The 18,142-nt window shown below is 46.7% G+C and overlaps 1 protein-coding gene across 1 annotated transcript in view; it reads right to left on the reverse strand.

Annotated features, from left to right (window-relative positions):
- Positions 1-247: 247 nt before the first annotated feature.
- The window catches only part of iglon5 (IgLON family member 5), a 136,023-nt gene continuing 118,128 nt past the window's right edge, over positions 248-18,142 (reverse strand). Inside the window, exons 3-8 of the mRNA XM_019869196.1 lie at positions 15,361-15,593; positions 12,022-12,141; positions 4,792-4,923; positions 4,586-4,706; positions 2,612-2,763; positions 248-458 (exon numbers count right to left, since the gene is read on the reverse strand). Coding sequence (XP_019724755.1) covers positions 355-458; positions 2,612-2,763; positions 4,586-4,706; positions 4,792-4,923; positions 12,022-12,141; positions 15,361-15,593 — 862 coding nt within the window. The 3' untranslated portion in view covers positions 248-354. The remainder of the gene's footprint in view (positions 459-2,611; positions 2,764-4,585; positions 4,707-4,791; positions 4,924-12,021; positions 12,142-15,360; positions 15,594-18,142) is intronic.

The raw sequence follows: 18,142 nt of genomic DNA on the forward strand, positions 1-18,142 counted from the left end.
TTCAACGGGTCACATGACCATCGACGCGTCCACCGAAAGACCACGGCGTGACTTTGATGATTCACTTTTCCATAAGGCAGACTTTGCAAGTCAGTCAGGTCAGTAGTATGTAGTAGACGGACAGATGATGAGAGCGCTGGGTGTGTGGCTTGTAGAAGGGGGCGGGGCCTGGGGTGGGCGGAGTTGGCATCTCCAGTCTGATGTGATGACTCAATGCATATACTTTTTGTTCACAGTGATGGGTTCGTTAATTAAAGAATTCCTTTCAGTCGAGGGGCGAGGGAAGGGGGGGGAAGGGGGGGGGTCGTCGGAGGGTCTTGCTTCTATTCCGTTTCCAGGGGTGGTTTGCGATTGTTACACCTTGAACAGGACGGCGGCAGAGAGGGAGATCCAAACGCTGAGGGCGACGCTGAAGCCCGATCGGAGACCGCTCGCTCGACCCTGTATGGCGCCCGGTCCTTGCGAAGGCCAAAGTCAAACAAAGCAAAGAGAGAAAAGATGCGTTAATGTGACGCCTGCTCCAAAAAGAAATACAGGAGCAATGCAAATCATTTCTGATGTCGTTTGCTATTTTATGTGTAATGAACCAATTTCAGGTGCGAAAATAGCGTGGAGCAAATTTCTTAACTCTCTTCGACGGTCTGAAAAGAGTCATCAGGCTCTGAAGGGAGCCGTGCAGCATTCTGAGTGAAACTCCGGATGCTGTTTTCTTTTTCCTTCATAACAATGAAAATAGATACATTTGCGTCAAACTGTTTTGTTCAAAACGGTTCGCTGTCATGCTTCAGTGCAGAAAAAGATGCACAGTGTCGACCGATTCAAAGAATATGAGAAAGAATATGAGAAAAATGACGTCACCGTCGTCGTTTGCTTTGGTGTAGGACTTATGAGCTTTTGTCTGGTTGGAGGAGATGATGTCTGACTATTTGTAATTGTTTTTATCTTTGGTCGTTTCTTTATTTCTATTATGCAACGTGGCAATTATGTCCAATAATTGGTGAGAGGAGCCATGGCGCTCATAACATGCGTTGCCTGTGCTGTGGGCTTTTTTTTTTTTTTTTTAACTATGAATTCTATTCATTTTGTTTCTTTGGGTATGTTGGAGTACATCATAATTGCAACATACGTTGTCGTACGTTGCATGCACATGTGACCAAACCCATCTGTAGCGTGCAAGACGCGCTTTATGAGACATAACCCGTGAGAGGAGCCATCAGAAGCATTTCAGGCATGGCTTGATTTCAACTCCTGACATGTTTATTTTCATTGTCCACTGTGGTGGTCAACATGAATAACTGGTCAGAGTAGCTGCTCTCCCCATTGGCAGGTGCAATTTACGATTGCTCCTCGAGTCATTTCGTGATACGCAACCTATGTGCGATGTACACTCCTCATACAAAAAAAAAAAAAAAAAAAGACGGTGACAGATAATCCATGCACGGGCACACGCACACTTGCTACACACCACATGTAATGCGATCGCTCCTCGAGCCAATTATTAACGATAACCGCCACCTCGCAGACCCAACCAAACCACCAGAAATAATTCCCAATTTTAAAAAAGTCCACGTTCCACGCAATGAGCGCCTTCCGAGTATGCCGGAGGAGGCATAGCCGTGTCTAATTGGACCGTCTCATCACACTTGCAACGGCTGCTAATTAACCTCCTTGATTCCCATGATGTGCCCGTCCAGCAAGCTCGCAGGCCATGTGGATGGACGACCGAGATAAAGGGAGTCGCTAATGGCAGTGTGTGTGTGCATATGTGTGTATATATGTACATATACTGTATATATATGAAGCCTTTAAATGAAGAAGACGTCGGCAGAATAGCAGTTTCCCCCCCCCCACACTTTATTTGGAGCTGCGGTGGCTTATTTAGTAGTCACGCAATTTCTGTGACTGCTTAATAAGCCACCAGGTTCGTTCATTGAAGCAGATCAAGTGTCTTCCGTAATTAATTCATGCCAAACCTAGAAAACCAAAATATTTATGTACAGTCAATCTGATCCTGTTAATTGCAATTCAGATTAATTTATTTTAAAATACATGGGAAGAGGACTTAAAAAAAATAAAAATAAAAAATCACAAATTAGATAGCGATCGCAATATTGAGAGAAAAATGAGCTCATTTCCCCAAATTGTTCCAGCCTACTTGGCACCCCCGTATCGGAGAGCGAAAGTGAAAACGACGAGCCTCGGGTCCCCAAGTGGGCGGCGAGCAATGACACGGAGGGATGGTTTCGGCTGTGATTTGGGGTGGCCGCACGTCTGGAATTAAAAATGTTTGTCGTGCTCTAATGACGGCCGGAGCAGATTTGGAGGGAAAGGAGGGGAGAGATGATGGAGCGATCGGCTGACACGAGGGGGAAAGCGGGAGCTGCAAGATGAATGGGCCCGACGCCAGAGTGAGTCATTGAAGGGGCACCGGCTGGGATCATGGCGGAAGAGGAAGAAAGGCGGCCAGAGATGAAGGACTCGCTTAAGACGAATGATGCCGAACGAGAGCGGGCGGGCGGAGTTGACGGGGGGGAAACGGAGGGGAAAGCCGAGCGAGAAAGAGATGGGATCAAACGAGGGGGGGGGATAATGAACGGGGGAGGGGACGTACGGAATAGCAACATGCTGGCGTTGGAGGCCCCCAGACGGTTGCTGGCGAAGCAGGTGTAGTTGCCAAAGTGCTTCTCCGTCACGTTGGTGAAGAGCAGCAGCGAGCGCGTCTTCTCATTTTTAATCCGCAAGGTGTTGTCGCTCTCCACTGGCCTGCCGCAACCGCAAAAAAGACAACAAGGGGAAATTCAGCCACCCCCCCCCACCACACACACACACACGCACGCACACACACACACACACACACATTTCTCATTTTTTCTATGCCGTGGGGCAACAAATTGAAATACTTGCAGTACTGCTACAGAGCCCTTATTAAACAACATTATTAAGACAAAACAAAACAAAAAAAGCATCCCCTTGCAAAGTTTGCGAGATAATGCAAAGGTTTTTTTTTCTTTTTAAAAAATGCACTTTTATGTTTATGTACTTGCGGGGTCAGTTTGGCTCCTGTTTCTTCGAACGCGCGGCTGTTGGAGAAACGACACACGCTTCAGATGTCTTTCATTTATTCATGCTTAAGATCAAGAACAGCTTTTATATCTTTGTATTGCGAGACAATTTCAAAGTCAAAATCAACCAAAAATGTTGACTCGTCTCATCGCATTATGACTTGTAAAAAAACAATCAACGGATGCCTGTCGCCCGTGACAGATTCATTCCATATGACAACATGACTTTCCTGTACAGATTTGAGCAAGGATCATGCAAGTTGACACACGTGATTTGCTTTTGCGGGCCACATAGAATGAGGTGGCGGGCCGGATCTGGCCCCCGGGCCTTGAGTTTGACACCTGTGACTTGGATAGCCTTCACAGTAAATAAAGCTTTTACACGGGCCACAATTTGACCCTGAAGCTGATTATTTTCCTTATGGAGGAAAAAAAAATCCATTCCGCGGTCACCTTTACTCAACGAGAAGTTAATAGATTTTCCCAGAATTACTGGGCAGAAAAGTGACCCCCGTGACCTTGGCCCATTTGTGCTCAAAATGTCCTTCTCGCCTCATTGTTTCACGCTGTTGACCATTAGGCACATCTTTGTCATCATTAAGGTGCGAATGGTCGGCGGCACTCGGATCCGAAGAGCCTCTGAGAGCCGACTCGCACCTTTTACCTTTGACACTTTTGTACCGTTGCGGAGGAATTATTCAAGGAATTCCACAAAAGCGCGAATGGCATCGACAGCGATCGGCTCAGTCGGTTTCGAGCGCAAACTGGTCTTCATGTTTGCGTTCCAACAAAATTATACTTCTTTTTTGTCATTTTGAAAAAGGAAAGGGTGAATTCAATGACCAATCTTTTATTTTTTTAAAATTTATATGACATATTTAATGACCAATTGATTTCATCTTTTTGTTTTATTCAACTTGAATAATTCAATTTTCATTTAGAAGGACAATTGAGGACACAATTGTTTTCCTTTTCTTGGGGAAATTTAGTCAACATTTTTGTTGACTTCAATTTTTTTTTTATTAAACTTTCCATCCATCCATTTCCTGATCTGCTCATCTTTGATTTTTAAAATGACAATAACACAATAAGTTCTTCATTTTTAAAACAGGGTTATGATCCAAAGCAATGACCATTTATATGTGGAAAAGAAATACCATCTTAGATTTTTTTTTTTACTTCCGTTTTTTCCATGTATTAAAAATATTAATTAGTGAGCATTAGCATTCTTTTCCCGCAAATTGATGAGCGGGCTATTCTGTAAATCGGCTTTATTTTTAAACCCCTTTTGGTTTGTCTTTTAAAAATGTATGTGGGTAAATGCAATGAGTGTTTTTGTGTTTATTTAATCATTTCTAATTTACAAGAGGACATTCAATAATTCATCTAAATTCATAAGGGAATTATCTTTTTTTCATTTACAGAAATTAATTTTCTTTTTTTTTTTAAATCTCTCTCTCTCTCTCACACGCACACTCACACAAGCACACGCACATTGAGCATTCGCGCCGAACCGTTCTCACCTGTGGTCGTCGTGGTACCACTCAAAGGAGGCGGGGGGCACAGCCATGGCCTCGCAGCGCAAGATGGCGGTCTTCCCCAAGTGGGCGGGCAGGTTCTTCATGTCGGTGATAGTGGGCGGGTCTTGCGGCCCAAAAACGCACACAACAAAGGAGGGATCTCAGAGTCACGTGATTGGATGACCGCCGTCCAATGATCGCGCACTCACAGTTGACGGTGACTTTGACTTTGTGCTGATCGGGCGGGGCCACGCCGTTGTGGGTGATGCACTCGTAGTCCTCGGCCTGCTGGCGCTTGATCTCCGTAATGTCCAGGAACTCGCCCTCGCTCACCAGGCCGTCTGGGGTGGGGGGTGGGGGAGCGGATTATTTGAACATTTTTATGGCTGACATGCGTCCGTACCATAAAAACGTTTTCTTGCCCATTGATTTTTTTTTCTGCTACGGGTGAACTTCATTCTCAACTGACATGAAGAGCAAAGAGGCACCACGTCTAATTGAAACAACCACAGCTTTGCTTAGTAGCGACGGCTTTTTTTTTCTTTTTGTATCTTTTCAAAACAGATGAATGGAAATGATTGTTATTTTTTAATCCAGAAGCGGAAACTCAATCAACCATTTTTTTCTTCCTCACATTACTTGGACAAACTCCCGGGAGTTCCGCACCGGAGTGACGTCAGTCTCGCGCCAGGGTGGCGCACGATGGGGCGTGGCTTAGGGCAGCGAGAGTTTTCATTGGTCGACTTGCTCGATCGCGTCCGCTCAAATCTCTCTCGCCATTAAAGGAGGGCAGCCGACAGAAGCGGGCCCGTTTCGCATCATCTCTGACAAGCAAATCCCGCTTCTGAATTGTCGCTGTCAATCAGCAAAACACACATGCGGCCTTCTCGCTACAAACGCTCGCGCGCGCACACCAATCCACGCTAAATGCTGCTATTATTCATGTCAGAGATTATCACGCCGCCTCTAATTGAAGATTAGAGGCGGCGGGATTATTAGCGCGGCTGCCGAGCCGGAGACTGGGGACGCGGAGCGAGGGAAGGCGAAAGCTTTTGGTGCCGCCTGATAGGCTCGGTGCAGTGCTGCTCGCTGGGCGCATTAGTCACGTTGACGCGGTGCCCGTGTGTGACAACGTTGGCGACGGAAGCGGGAGGAAAGAAGGATTTGGGGCACATGTAAAGTGAAACTTCAGTTGGGGGTAGGGTGATGTGGAGAATACATAATGGGCGCTATACGAGCGCATATGGGGGTGGGGGGAGGCGACGATGGGCCTCAGCATCCCATTCCTGACACCAAAAATCACTCAACGCTCTACATTGGCTTGTACTCAACTGGTGAAATATAATCCAACTCCATACTGAGTTCAACACAATCGTACGAGACCTTCAGAACGGCCACGACATGGAGGGCCTGGTTGAATCAAAATCCCAATTTGTCACAGAACTCTTCGCAGGTGGACTTGAAACCCAGATTTTAACCCGGAGTCGAGAATGAGTTCAAGACAACAATCGGAAGGGTCCTTTGGAATGGACACCTCCCACTTCTGATTGCATCTGCCACTCAATTCGGATGTGGTATAACCTCAGAATGAAATGAAAACATCATCGGTAGCCCTGGCGCGAAGCGTCCCACTTCTGACACGGTTTGTCACCGAATTCTGATGAGGTGTATCCTCAACCCAGATTTCCACCAGAGTCTTTACTGGCCACAACTGTTTCTTGGATCTTTCAGAACAGGCGCAGCAACCTGAGCCTCATGGCCGAGCATCCCACTTCTAACACCGTAGGAACCCGTAAGTACGAGTAGCCTCAACTCAGTTGAATCCGAGTCTACGGAATTAAACAACTGTCCTACAAGTTCTTCAGAGCACAGTAAAAGACGACCTTGTGACGAAGCATCCCACTTCTGGTACTTTTGGTCACCGAATCCTGACGTGGCGTAACCTCAGTCCATATTTGAACCAGGGTTCAGACGGGGTTGAACATAACTGTCCTACAGGTCCTTTAAAATGGACGCATCGTAGATGGCCTTTTCGCTAAACATCCCACTTCTGACACCTTTTGTCACTGAACTCAAAGGAGGTCAACCGAATGCACGGATATCGTATGGCACTGAATTCTAATCTTCCGCTTCAACGAAAGAAGAGAGTCCATATCGGGTTGAACCCAACAATCCAACGGGACCTTTCTTAGCCCGACCTCGCTCGCGGCTGTCTCCCGCTTCCGACAGCATTTGTCACGAAACTCTAAGGAGACGCACTTGAAACCCAGACGTGAACCCGAAGATTCCACAACAATCCTACGTTTCCCGCAGAGCGGGGCCACAACAACGATTCCCTCGTGGATAAACATGCCACTTCTGACAGCATGTGTCACAGATTGTGAAGGAAGAGGACAGAGCCTTGACCCGAATTTGAACCTGCACCTATTGGGCCGGGGGGGGAAAAAAAAAAACCCTTGCAAAAATTCTCTCCAGAACAGAGCAAGAGCAAAGAGGGGAAGCTGGTGGAGCCACAAAGGGGGCAGCAAATCATGATGATGATGATGATGATGATGATATCTGACTGCAGCCAGCAGGCAGGCACTGCTACGATGCTGTCTAAAAATACAACTCCTTCGAGCACTTATAAGCTTTGCAAAGGAGCTTGACTCCTGACCACCTGAAGAGGGATGAAAGTGAGCCGAGGTTTTCCGGGCTTGGGCACGACAAGAGTGTTTTCAAGCACTTTGAGCCAGCGAAGATCGCTTGAGCTCGAGGCAACTCTTGTCTTTCACATTCCAGTAACAAAGCAGAGGGTGCGGTTTTCCGGAGTAGAGTGTCACTGAAAGCAATGTCCGTTTTAGTATGAAGACAACGACAAATACCGAAATGATGCTACTCGTCGAAATGGCGCCATCATAAAAGCCTTCTCAAACGTCATCGCTAGCCCAGGGATCTCCAGCTGCGGTCGTCGAGGGGCCCTTTAACGATGCGTGTTCAAGCCGTCTCCCTCCTCCGACCCCGCCTGACCACAACGTTTGTCCGGTAGTTGTCCCTGCGACAAAGTTTTTCTTATCGGCAAGAAATTATGAGCACGTTCGACATTTGATGGCGACATGAAAAATTGCGTGGCGCACTCACTCACTTTGTCACTCAGTGAGACTTAACGGCTTTTTGCGTCACGATAAACCATTTGCACATCGTGAAGTCAAGTGAAAGAGAGGACTACCTGGAAATGGATCAGAAAATCGCAAGCATTCATTCTGTAGATGTGCAGCCCGCCATTGTTTGAAAACGGCAGTTGTTTGTTTACATCCAAATGTCAGAACAATTTCAGCAAATCCCATCTTTTAAATCTGAACGGACAAACAGTTTCACTTTGAAAATACTCTTCAATGACAAACGGTGTCTTCGATGTTGAAAGTCGCCCGCCCTTTTTGTGCAGAATATTGATGGACTCGCCTGCTCAACTTTCCTTACAAGGACACTTTGCTGCTTTCTGCTCGAGCGCACATATTTTTCAAAACCTGCTTTGGTTTTTTTTTTTTTTGTGTGTCTCCGCTCACAAGGGCCGCCAATCTCGTCAATGGGGGAAACGCTCATCGGCTATCAGCGACATGCATTCGTTCTCGCGCCCGTTGTAACTGATGGCATGTCATGTGATAAGCCAAAGAAGAAGCGACCTCCACTACGCGGGTCAGGGATGCCGTCGATGCTATCCCTTGTGTCTGATGACGGCCGCCAATGTCAGACCTGCTTGATTCCACTGGCGGTTCGTCGTCGCTTGGCAGTTTGTCAAGCACAATAATGTCATTTTTCGTGAACTAAAGGTGTTTGACAGAATAAAAGCCTCTTTCCCAGGAAAAGAAAAGTCATATTAGGAGAGTGACGCTAAAGTTTTGCAATTCACGTTTTAAAATATGGCGTTTATATCATACTATTAGAGAAAAATACACACACACACACACACACACACACACACACACACACACACACACACGCACGCACGCACATTTTTACTTCGCATAATTTCCCAACTACAAGCTGCTATGTTTTTTCCAGACTTTCCCTGTGGCTTTAGCGCGGTTATTTTATGGATTTTTACTCACCAGCCAATGCGTTTACTGATAGTCTCGTCATATGTGCCGAATAAAATTGAAGTACACGTCACAGTGGACCGATGAAAATGTCCAAGACGGCGCTCATACTGAATTTTCATATCGGGCATGATAGTTTACAAGGAGCCTTGTATTCCGCTGAGAATGAAACCAAACGACCAAACGGAATGAAAATTCTGTTTACATGTGACATCTTCTATTCCGTGCGCCACTCCATGAATCAGAACTGCAATTTTAGCCGTGTGACACGCTAAAATTGTGTGTGTGTGTGTATATGTGTGTGTGTGTGTGTGTGTGTGTGTACATATACACACACACACACACACACACACACACACACACACACACACACACAAATACATATCCAACATTTTAGGAGAACGTCAATTCCTTGTGTTTCTTTTTACCATTCGTAGTTTTTGGCTTTCTCATACCATTTTTATTTCTTGTAACTTAAAAACCAAAAACTGAAAACAATCATCATTTGAATTCTTATGAAATGTAAAGCTACACCATATCTTAGTTCGCTTTGATTAGCGTGAGGATTATGAGGGGCTCCTTGGAAATTTTTCTGCAAAACGTTTGGGAACCCCTGATGTCCACAACAAACCTGAATTCTTCCACACCCCGCTTGTTGTTTTTTTTTTTTTTTTTTTCACTGAAGCCACTGAATAATAGGAAGTGATGGCTGCTAGTTCCTTGCTGTCTCCCCGGGCTTGTCCACCCTTCTTTCCCCTTCACTAGCCCTTCTAGTCAGAGGCAATTGATGCTTGGTTGCAGACACTCTATCGGAATAGCAATGCGGCCGCTATCTCCAGAGAGCTGACGGGTTGCGCGGGGGTGTTGGGGAGGCGGGGGGCGTCGGCGAGAGGGGAGGAAGATTATTGCTGACAGAGGAGAAACGCTGTCGGCCTGCGAGCGAGGACAAATGTTCGCCACTTGTAATGGTATGCGAGCGCGTATGTGCGCACGTGTGTGCGTGACTGCGCGAAGGGGTCGGCGCGTGTGCACAAGACTGCAGAGATGCTCACCAATGGACAGCTTGACACGGACAAATGTACACACAAAACAGACAAAGAAAAGTCATTGTCCAATGGAAGGCATTCCCATTCATTCGGAAAGGGATGATTGACAATGATTTGGGTTGAGCGTGTTGATTTACGAGCGCGGTCACGGAAACAAATTCAAGTTGGGCCACTGTCCCCTTTTTCATGAAAAATCCACTTGAAGCAAGTCCAATGCTCCGACACAAATGCAAAGCGCAAGCACCTTTTTGCTTTGATTTGACAGATTTGCTCTCGGTTCGATTTGAGTTTTCGCAGTCGAGTTGGAGCACTCCTAAGGAACATTTGCGCTGGACATCACGGGCGGGGAATCCGTGCGCAGGCAGCAGAGGACGGTAGGTTGCGCATCCTTTGCCCTCAGAGTCTAATTACACGGAGTTCAGTGCTTGTACACACTGACCTATTTCCTGCTGCTTGTCCCAGTGATCTACAGAGCTGCTGCTGCTGCTGCTGCTGCTGTTGCTCTTGCCGCATCTCACCCGCCGACGCTGCTGCAGAATTAAAAAGAGGCTTTGCTCGGAAGTTTTTTTATTATTTTTTTTATCCTCCCCTCGGCTCCGAGGCAAACAGCTAATTATCTCACTTGATAAAATGTTGGACAAGTTCAAGAAAATAATCCTCGCCAGATTGGAAAGAGCTTCTCGTAGACTCGCACGCCCCCTAACAACGAAGCGCATTTGATTTCCGAGTGCAGCTCGACGACTAAAACGCAAACCAGACGGCAGAAAAGGAAGATGATGAAAAAGAACAAGGAGGGAAGAAGAGAACGACAGCGAAGAACGCAGATGTGGATTTTATGGCTGTGCTATGAAACGGGGGAGAGCAGCCCCCGGTGACGGCAATGTTTTTCACAGTCATTTTGTCCAATGTTTACATATCGTTCTCAATATTTGTATTTCCAAGTATGTGAAGCAAACCAAAAAAAGCGAATATGAGCAAAGCCAAAGACAAGACACGAGTGGCTGAATGAATCTAATCAGAACAAAAAATAAAATCCTTAAAAAATAAATAAATACAAAAAAGATCATGACAATGCATTTATTTTTTTTAACGTGTCGTATTGTTGGTGTGATTCCATTATTTGTTGTCTTAGATTTGATTTACCCTATTGATAACACTTTGGAGAGTTGTTAGGCACCAGCAAGGCTGCATTTATTTGGTGCACATCTGGCCTAAAAAAAAAAAAAAAAAAGGTTTGTTTTCACAATTGTCTAATTTCCTCGGCATTCATTTCTCTTCAAGTATGAAAGCCGAGGACCCCCCCAAAGAAATGCCATAATGGCTAGGTGACATTTTTCACGACCCAACCATTATTGACCGAAGATGTACTTTTCAAGCGACCAGCCTCCCGCGATATTGACCCGTTAGCGCACGTGCGCGCGCCCACGCTCACGCGTGCACACATGCCGCAGCGTGTTAAGTGCAGAAATGATAGCACGTACGTGTACCGTATAAAAATGCTTCTCCTGGCGCTCCAGATGGCCATTCTTTGCCAGTGCCGTGGGTGAATTGAACATGGAAGAAACTTTTTAGAAAAACAGACATGGCAACTGCTCTGATAGCAAGTCGCAATTGCGGACTGCTGAACTTCGAGTGGTGCAGCTCGTGCGCCACCGTAGGTTAAAGCGGACCTGCTTTTTCCTTTGTCGTATTTATTTTTTTGTGAAAACGAAACTGACGGTTCGGGTGGAGTGTACTCACACAAAAATATAGAGTATTAATCACCTGCACACAGACACACATCAGCATCATTGCAGCTGAAAAGAGGCTGCGTGATGCTAACTCTGCAGCGAACATTAATGACGATGGACCAAAGAGCCGTTCCATTCAGTTGAGTCCTGATCAAATCTAATCAGAGGCCACTTATCAGGACACCGCGTGCTGACCACCCTGAATTGCGGACGTGGGTGCTCAGTGGGTGGGGGTTAGGGGAGCTAAAAATAGCCTCCCGTGAAGTTCCAAAAGTGGCGGCCGGCGTCATTTGGCAGCGCCGCGCCGCTCAACGCGGGGACCCCCGACGAAGACAGATGCCGATGATTACGGGTGGCACGGAGGGGATAATCACGGCTAATGAGCGGTTATTTGGGACAAAACACCAGGACGCGGGCAAAATACAGCAGAGTGGATTTTGAAGACAGAAGAGGCCAAGCTAAGTCACTGGCGTTAAGGATGATGACACAGACATGAAGAGCGCAATGCTGATTCAGCCGTGACCCCCAAATTGCTGTTCAAAAAAATACAAAAGAGAGACTGAAGGAAAAAAAAAAAAGCTACGCACATTTCTGGTCCTTCCAGGTGACGGTGGGCTCAGGCCGGCCCACGGCCAGACAGAAGAGGTTGACGTTCTCGCCCTCATTCACAAACACGTCCGTGGAGATGTTGACGATTCTGGCCGGTACTGAGAAAAAAAAAACAAAAACCAAATGAGGCAACAATGCGAAACCACGTTCACCGTTCGCGGTAATCCAAACTTGCAGCGACTTATGAAGGTTCCGTATTTCATTGCCAAGTTTTTCCTTTGTCCGAAGCCAATCACGAAAAGTCCCAACTTTGACACATTGGCATCATCCGTTTGTTGGGTTTCACCTGAACCAAATTTTTTGTGGTGATCGTGCGAAATCCCCTCGGCGGACTTTGTTCAAGTACCAACTAGGATGAGAACGGAAAACCGGCCGCCATTCATCGCATGGCTCGGAAGCGCTTCAGATCACGGATGGTTTGGTGTCAATAGGACAGACGAGTGGCACGTGCGAATATTTTGCAAGTGGAGGGCCGTGGTTTTTCTCTGAAGAATTGATCAAAAGTGTCAATTTTCTCTTGATCCAACAACCGGGCAACAACAAACCCGATTAAACACCACCGAACGTGCGGCACTCTGGCTCATACTTAAATTGATAACGAGACGGCCCTTGAATTTAAACGGGGCCATTATCATTGTTTTTAATGAGCTTGGCTCCGCCGCGGCACTCGTTTCGCTTGCCGGGTAGCCGACAGCGGCGGCGGCGGCGCAATAAACACACACTACAAACGCGCCGCTCGGCTCGACAAACACATAAATATAAATATACGCGCGCGGATGTATGGAGTGCGCCTAACGGTGGGCGATGCCAAGATTTGGACCCTCCGGACAAGATTGTTTGTTTGCTTGGACGCGGTTGGCAAAAAGCGCTTCAGTCAGCAAGCAGCTCTCTGCCACCTGTCAGCCACAAACACATTCTGTTCTTTTAGGGCGATGATGGGTTTTTTTGAAGCTGTTAGTATAAGAATCCATCCTGTTGATTTTAGAGGAGAACAGATGCACAATGGGCACCGCCGCGTGCGTGTATTCGACAAATCCAACGCAATCACTTCCTGTGACAGGAAACATACAACATTTCTTCAACGATCGACACGATATGGTTTTTGCAATTTTATGAGATGAGTTTTTTTTGGTGCTGACATCTTCAAGATCCTTCCTTCTCTTGTGCTGCTTTGTGAACCTCACGTCTTTTTAATGCGTCCAACGTGTCGTTGGTTGCAGCGATCGCCTGCCGCGTTTGAGCATCGGCGACAGTGACCGCCTTCCTCAGTACGCCTGACCAACATTTCTTCAACGATCGACACGAAATGGTTTTTGCAATTTTATGAGATGAGTGTTTTTTTGGTGCTGACATCTTCAAGTCTCCTCACGTCTTTTTAATGCGTCCAACGTGTCGTTGGTTGCAGCGATCGCCTGCCGCGTTTGAGCATCGGCGACAGTGACCGCCTTCCTCAGTACGCCTGAGACGGACGGACGGGTTCATTCATTGAGCCGCCGCTTGTCAAAATCAAAGCAAATCTCCACATGTTGTCATCACCACGAACGATCACATTTTAACTGCCCGTAGCGTTCATTTCTCTGCTCCGCTTCACTCGGACTTGGCGTTTCCTCCTCACGGGTGGCTGATTTTCCCTGCCATATTTGCAACGCTAAAAATCATGAACGTTACTTTGACACAAAGGACATTTTTATTTGAATAAATCTGACAAAAACAAAACAGGCAATATTGACCCGTTTGTAAAATCCGCTAGGGAAAATCAGGACGCACAGAGCACCGCTTAGCGAGGAAAAAGACAGGAAATTTGATCCGTTTCCTCTTTGGTGGTTGCTTCAGGTGTTTCCTGCGCACAGCTGTTGATAGCGTGCCTCCATAGTGGCGCAACGCCGCAACAGCAGTTGAAAGACGTCATTGCCGCGGAGGGACGTCAATCGCTCCATCAGCTGGAGCTTGCCGCCGTGTTGAACGCTATCCGTCGGTCTGTCTGCGGGGGGGCTGGAGGCGGCCGGCCTCGCCATTTTGAACCAAGGAAAATTCCCGGTGTACCTTCGAGTGATTTGGAGAAACTGCTACATCGCAGCTTTCGGTTCAAATAGTTGCTGTGATTTTCGGGGTGGTCCGCGGCCCTCTACGCCGCTTGAAAAGCTCCGCCCCCGCCCTGAGTAGAGCTCCATATTCAGAACCAGAACAAGAGCCCCCTCGAATAAACAGACACGATTGAAAATAGTGTTTTCTCCAGGGTCATACTTCATCATGAAGATGAGACAGGAATCAGGATGCAGCTCAAGTCGGGAAATCTCATTCCTTTGCTCTACAAAGGCTTTACAGTAGAAACTCGGAGGAGCCGGCTTTCAATGTCGGCCCGTCTTGTCTCTCCGCCGCTAATCAGCAATCACCGCGCCTTCCGCGACACGTTTCGAACATTTTCCCGAGCAGATGCAGTCAAGCCTCGGCGCGGCTGTCAGCTCGCGTCTGATCCGTCTGACTTCCCAAATCAAGACAAACAAGTCGACGGATTCTGCGGGCGCGGAGGCGAGAAAATGCTCTCATCCGTCTACTTTGTCAGCCGCCACCTGCGCTTTTTGGCTCACGTTTACCTTTGCGCTGAGTCGTAATGAAGCCGGGACTTTTGGCTCTCGTGCAAAATTGTCACGAGGATATGCGTTGATCGTCGCCATTTCACACGAAAAGACACATTGAGTCCCCCATAAAACCGACTGATTGCTTCCCGCCGTGGCAAGCCTCAATCGCGGCCAACTAACGGAACGCGTCATTAAGTCACTTAGCAGATGGGCTGGTTGTGAGCAAGGAAGACCTTGAGGTAGATGGACGTACCGGTGGCAGGAGATATTTTCGTGTTGAATGGTAAATCGGCAACCTTGGTCAAAAAAATAAATAAATAAATAATCCATAGCCCGAATTTCATACTAATCAGAAACACTCATATGTTGCAGTTTGGTAAATTTGTCACCATTTTTCACAACTCTATACTATTGATCAACCCACACGTGGGGGTGTTGTTTTTATCAATTGATTATTTTATTTTTTGAAACAAATGATTAACTGATCGAATCTGCTTAAAACAACCAGTTCTCTCTGACAGTACAATGTTCACCGGTGAACAAAAATGCCGTTTTTGAGATCTCCAGAAAGGTGAGGATTTTGGAGGCTGATGCCAGCGACTGGCAGAAATTGCTCCCTAATCCTGGAAACAGCCCAAATCAGAACCCCCCGCCCCCACCCCACCACCCAAATCAGGGCTCTTCCTGCTCCTAAAGCATCCCCCGCCCCCCACAAAAAAAAAAAATCAGAATTCTGACCTTGCACAATGAGGTAGACGTGGGCGATGCGCGGCTTGTTGTTTGCCTGGAAGGTGCACGTGTAGGGCCCCTCGTCGCTCACTTGCACCTTGTCGATGTGGACCGAGAAGTCGCTGTTGTTGCTGTTGACCAGCGTGACGCGCTTGTCGAGCGACCACTTGTCGGTGCCCGTGAACAGAATGTTGGAGCGGTTCAGCCAGGCCTTGTGGGTCACCTCTTCGTTGATCCGACACCTGCGAGGACAAAAGGACAAGCTTGCAAAGTGATTCTACGCACATCCAAAAGCAATCCGCAAGTAGTGGGGCAGGGGGTGCGTATTATTATTATTATTTTAGTATTATTACGATTATTATTAGTATTTATTTTATTTTATTTTATTTTTTATGAATGTAAGACCACATCCACTACAGTAGGTGGCAGCGTCACATTCAGCTGTCATTGATCCTTATTGGATTGAAAAAGAAAACCACCGTTAACCAACTTTCCATCCGTCTGAGCATTCCTCGAACCCACGGCAAGCAACATCGCACATGCACACGGTGGCCAAACCACGATCGCATCTGTCCAAGCCTGGCGCTCATAACAAGGTCGTTAAAGTAGTACGCTAGGAAAAGAATTCAAATCACATTTCTGTCAAAATAGAACATATCATCGAATGGAGATTGGGGACAGGAATAAAATGGGCCCTCGTCACTTTTAATTTATCGCACAGCTTATTTTAAGCATAATTCATCAAGCCAGTTTGAATGGGGCGGGGCCGCGCGTGGCCCGCAGCCTCTCGTCTGTGGCGAGCGTGAGTGAAAGTGCGTCGATGTCGGCGTCAAACAACTGAGTGAGCACCCTCCATCGCACAACTGAAACTGTCATGAAAGTCGGAATAGTGTGGTGTCCTGTTTGTAGATTAACGTGGGGTGGAAATGAAGGAATGAGTGGAGGATTAAAATTGAACCCAATTCAATGCAGTCCTAAGTTATTTTTTCTTGTTTTTACTGTGCACATGCAGATCAAGGAAGAGCACTGCCTCACCTGCCAACCCTGACCACACGTCCCTGCTCTCCTCGTCGCAATTTTCAGCGTGAATCGTCTGGAATCTCCGGGTTTCCTGTGACGATTGCCGAAGGAACTCGAAAGGTTAGCATATCCTTTCGTGATCGCTGATGGATGACAATTCCGAATTCCACATCTCTCTAGCGAGCGCTCTACCGGTTGCGCTTTCCTTCCTCCTCCCCAAATTTTCAGGTGTTCTTGTTACACGTTTACTGCTTACAGATCAGAACGGTTGAAAGTTGACAGGAAAGTAGATGACTGTTTGGAAAAAAAATATCTCAAGCAACATTTCTTTTCAACTCCGTTTCTTGCGAGTTGGCCCGAAACCAAGAGCGATTTTGAGCTGATTTTAAAACCTTGAGCAGCTCTCGGTCCGTAATTATTGGTTACAGATGAACGCTTGACGACGAAATGAAAGGTGATGACTGTTTTGAATAATATCGCAACGGTGATTTCTTCTCGACGCTCCTGCTTGGTAGTCAGTGCTTTTCCTGTCGCAACGTTTGGGATTTCTTGTTACGTTCCAGTGTTTGATTCTCACGCTTCTTCACTGTGACATTTTTGTTGTTTTCTCCCTGGATGTTTTCCTCTCACCTTGCCTTGTCATCCACGCCAGCTTTCTGGCGTGTGTAGTTTCTGGCCTGCCCTTGGCTGCCTTCTTCCCACCTGTGTCTCCTCTTTGTTTGTTCAGTCCTGTCAAGCCTCTCACTCTCCTGCGTCTGCACTTCTCGTTAAATAAACACAAGAATTCACTACGCTTCCTGTCGGCCTTGAGCTGTTCTTCGCTTTGCGTTGGCGTCCGCCCGCTCCAACCGACAATGATGACACTGACGCACGTCAACTGCACCCCCCAAAAAAAAAAAAAAGATGTTCCATGAATAGTACATGATTCACATTATAGCAGAGCTTTGTGCCGCCTCTGCTCGTTTATTCACAAGCATCCTTTTCCATCCACCCCATGCAACGCTGATGAGTCAGCTTCTATGCATTCAAATGATTCAGCCACGACGCCAACGCCAAAGCAGGGCTCCGAATGTTCCAAGTGAAGCGTTCCAAGTAGTCGTGCGCATTTATACCGTGGTGCTTGACTTCCTTGTTAATTGGTTCAGCGACCCGGCTCCCAAATCATCGTTTCCCCATTGAAAAGAATGGAAATGCAATCGAACCATTCCAGCGCCCCCCCCCCCAAAAAAAACCACCAATAAATATTTTTGTAGCATGATTTTAGAAAGGAAAAGCAGCACTCCACGACACTGTAATGTATGTTCAAAAGAGTGATCATTTCAACAGAATGTCATGTCATCTGTGTACAAATGGTGCATTCATCTAATTTTAAACTTCATCACGTCTGCTGCTGCTTCTTCTTCTGCTGCAGCAATCGGAGCCCAGAGGAAATGAGAAGCGTAATAACATCAAATGTGGCTTCGTATTAATGGTCCGCATCAAACGGCATCGTCTGGAGCACAATAGGGAAAGAAAAAAAAAAGACTACTTTGAGCCACTTGGGAGAAAAAAAAAGTGATTTACATTCAAGTGGAAGCTTATTTATAAAGCGCTTTTGTGTTTTTGTGTTTTGTTTGTCAGCCGCGGGCTGTCCGGCGAGTACGCGCACACTTTTGATTACAAAATAGGCCGTTTTATTGCCGCTCGTGAAGTCATGAAGGCCTGATGAGAAATGTTACACTGGGAGTCGTTTGTGGCCAAGAATGCTTTCTTCACTGTCTGCCCTCTGATT

Source organism: Hippocampus comes, unplaced genomic scaffold (genome assembly GCF_001891065.2).
Source record: "Hippocampus comes isolate QL1 unplaced genomic scaffold, H_comes_QL1_v1.1 scaffold67, whole genome shotgun sequence".
NCBI classification, from domain to species: domain Eukaryota; kingdom Metazoa; phylum Chordata; class Actinopteri; order Syngnathiformes; family Syngnathidae; genus Hippocampus; species Hippocampus comes.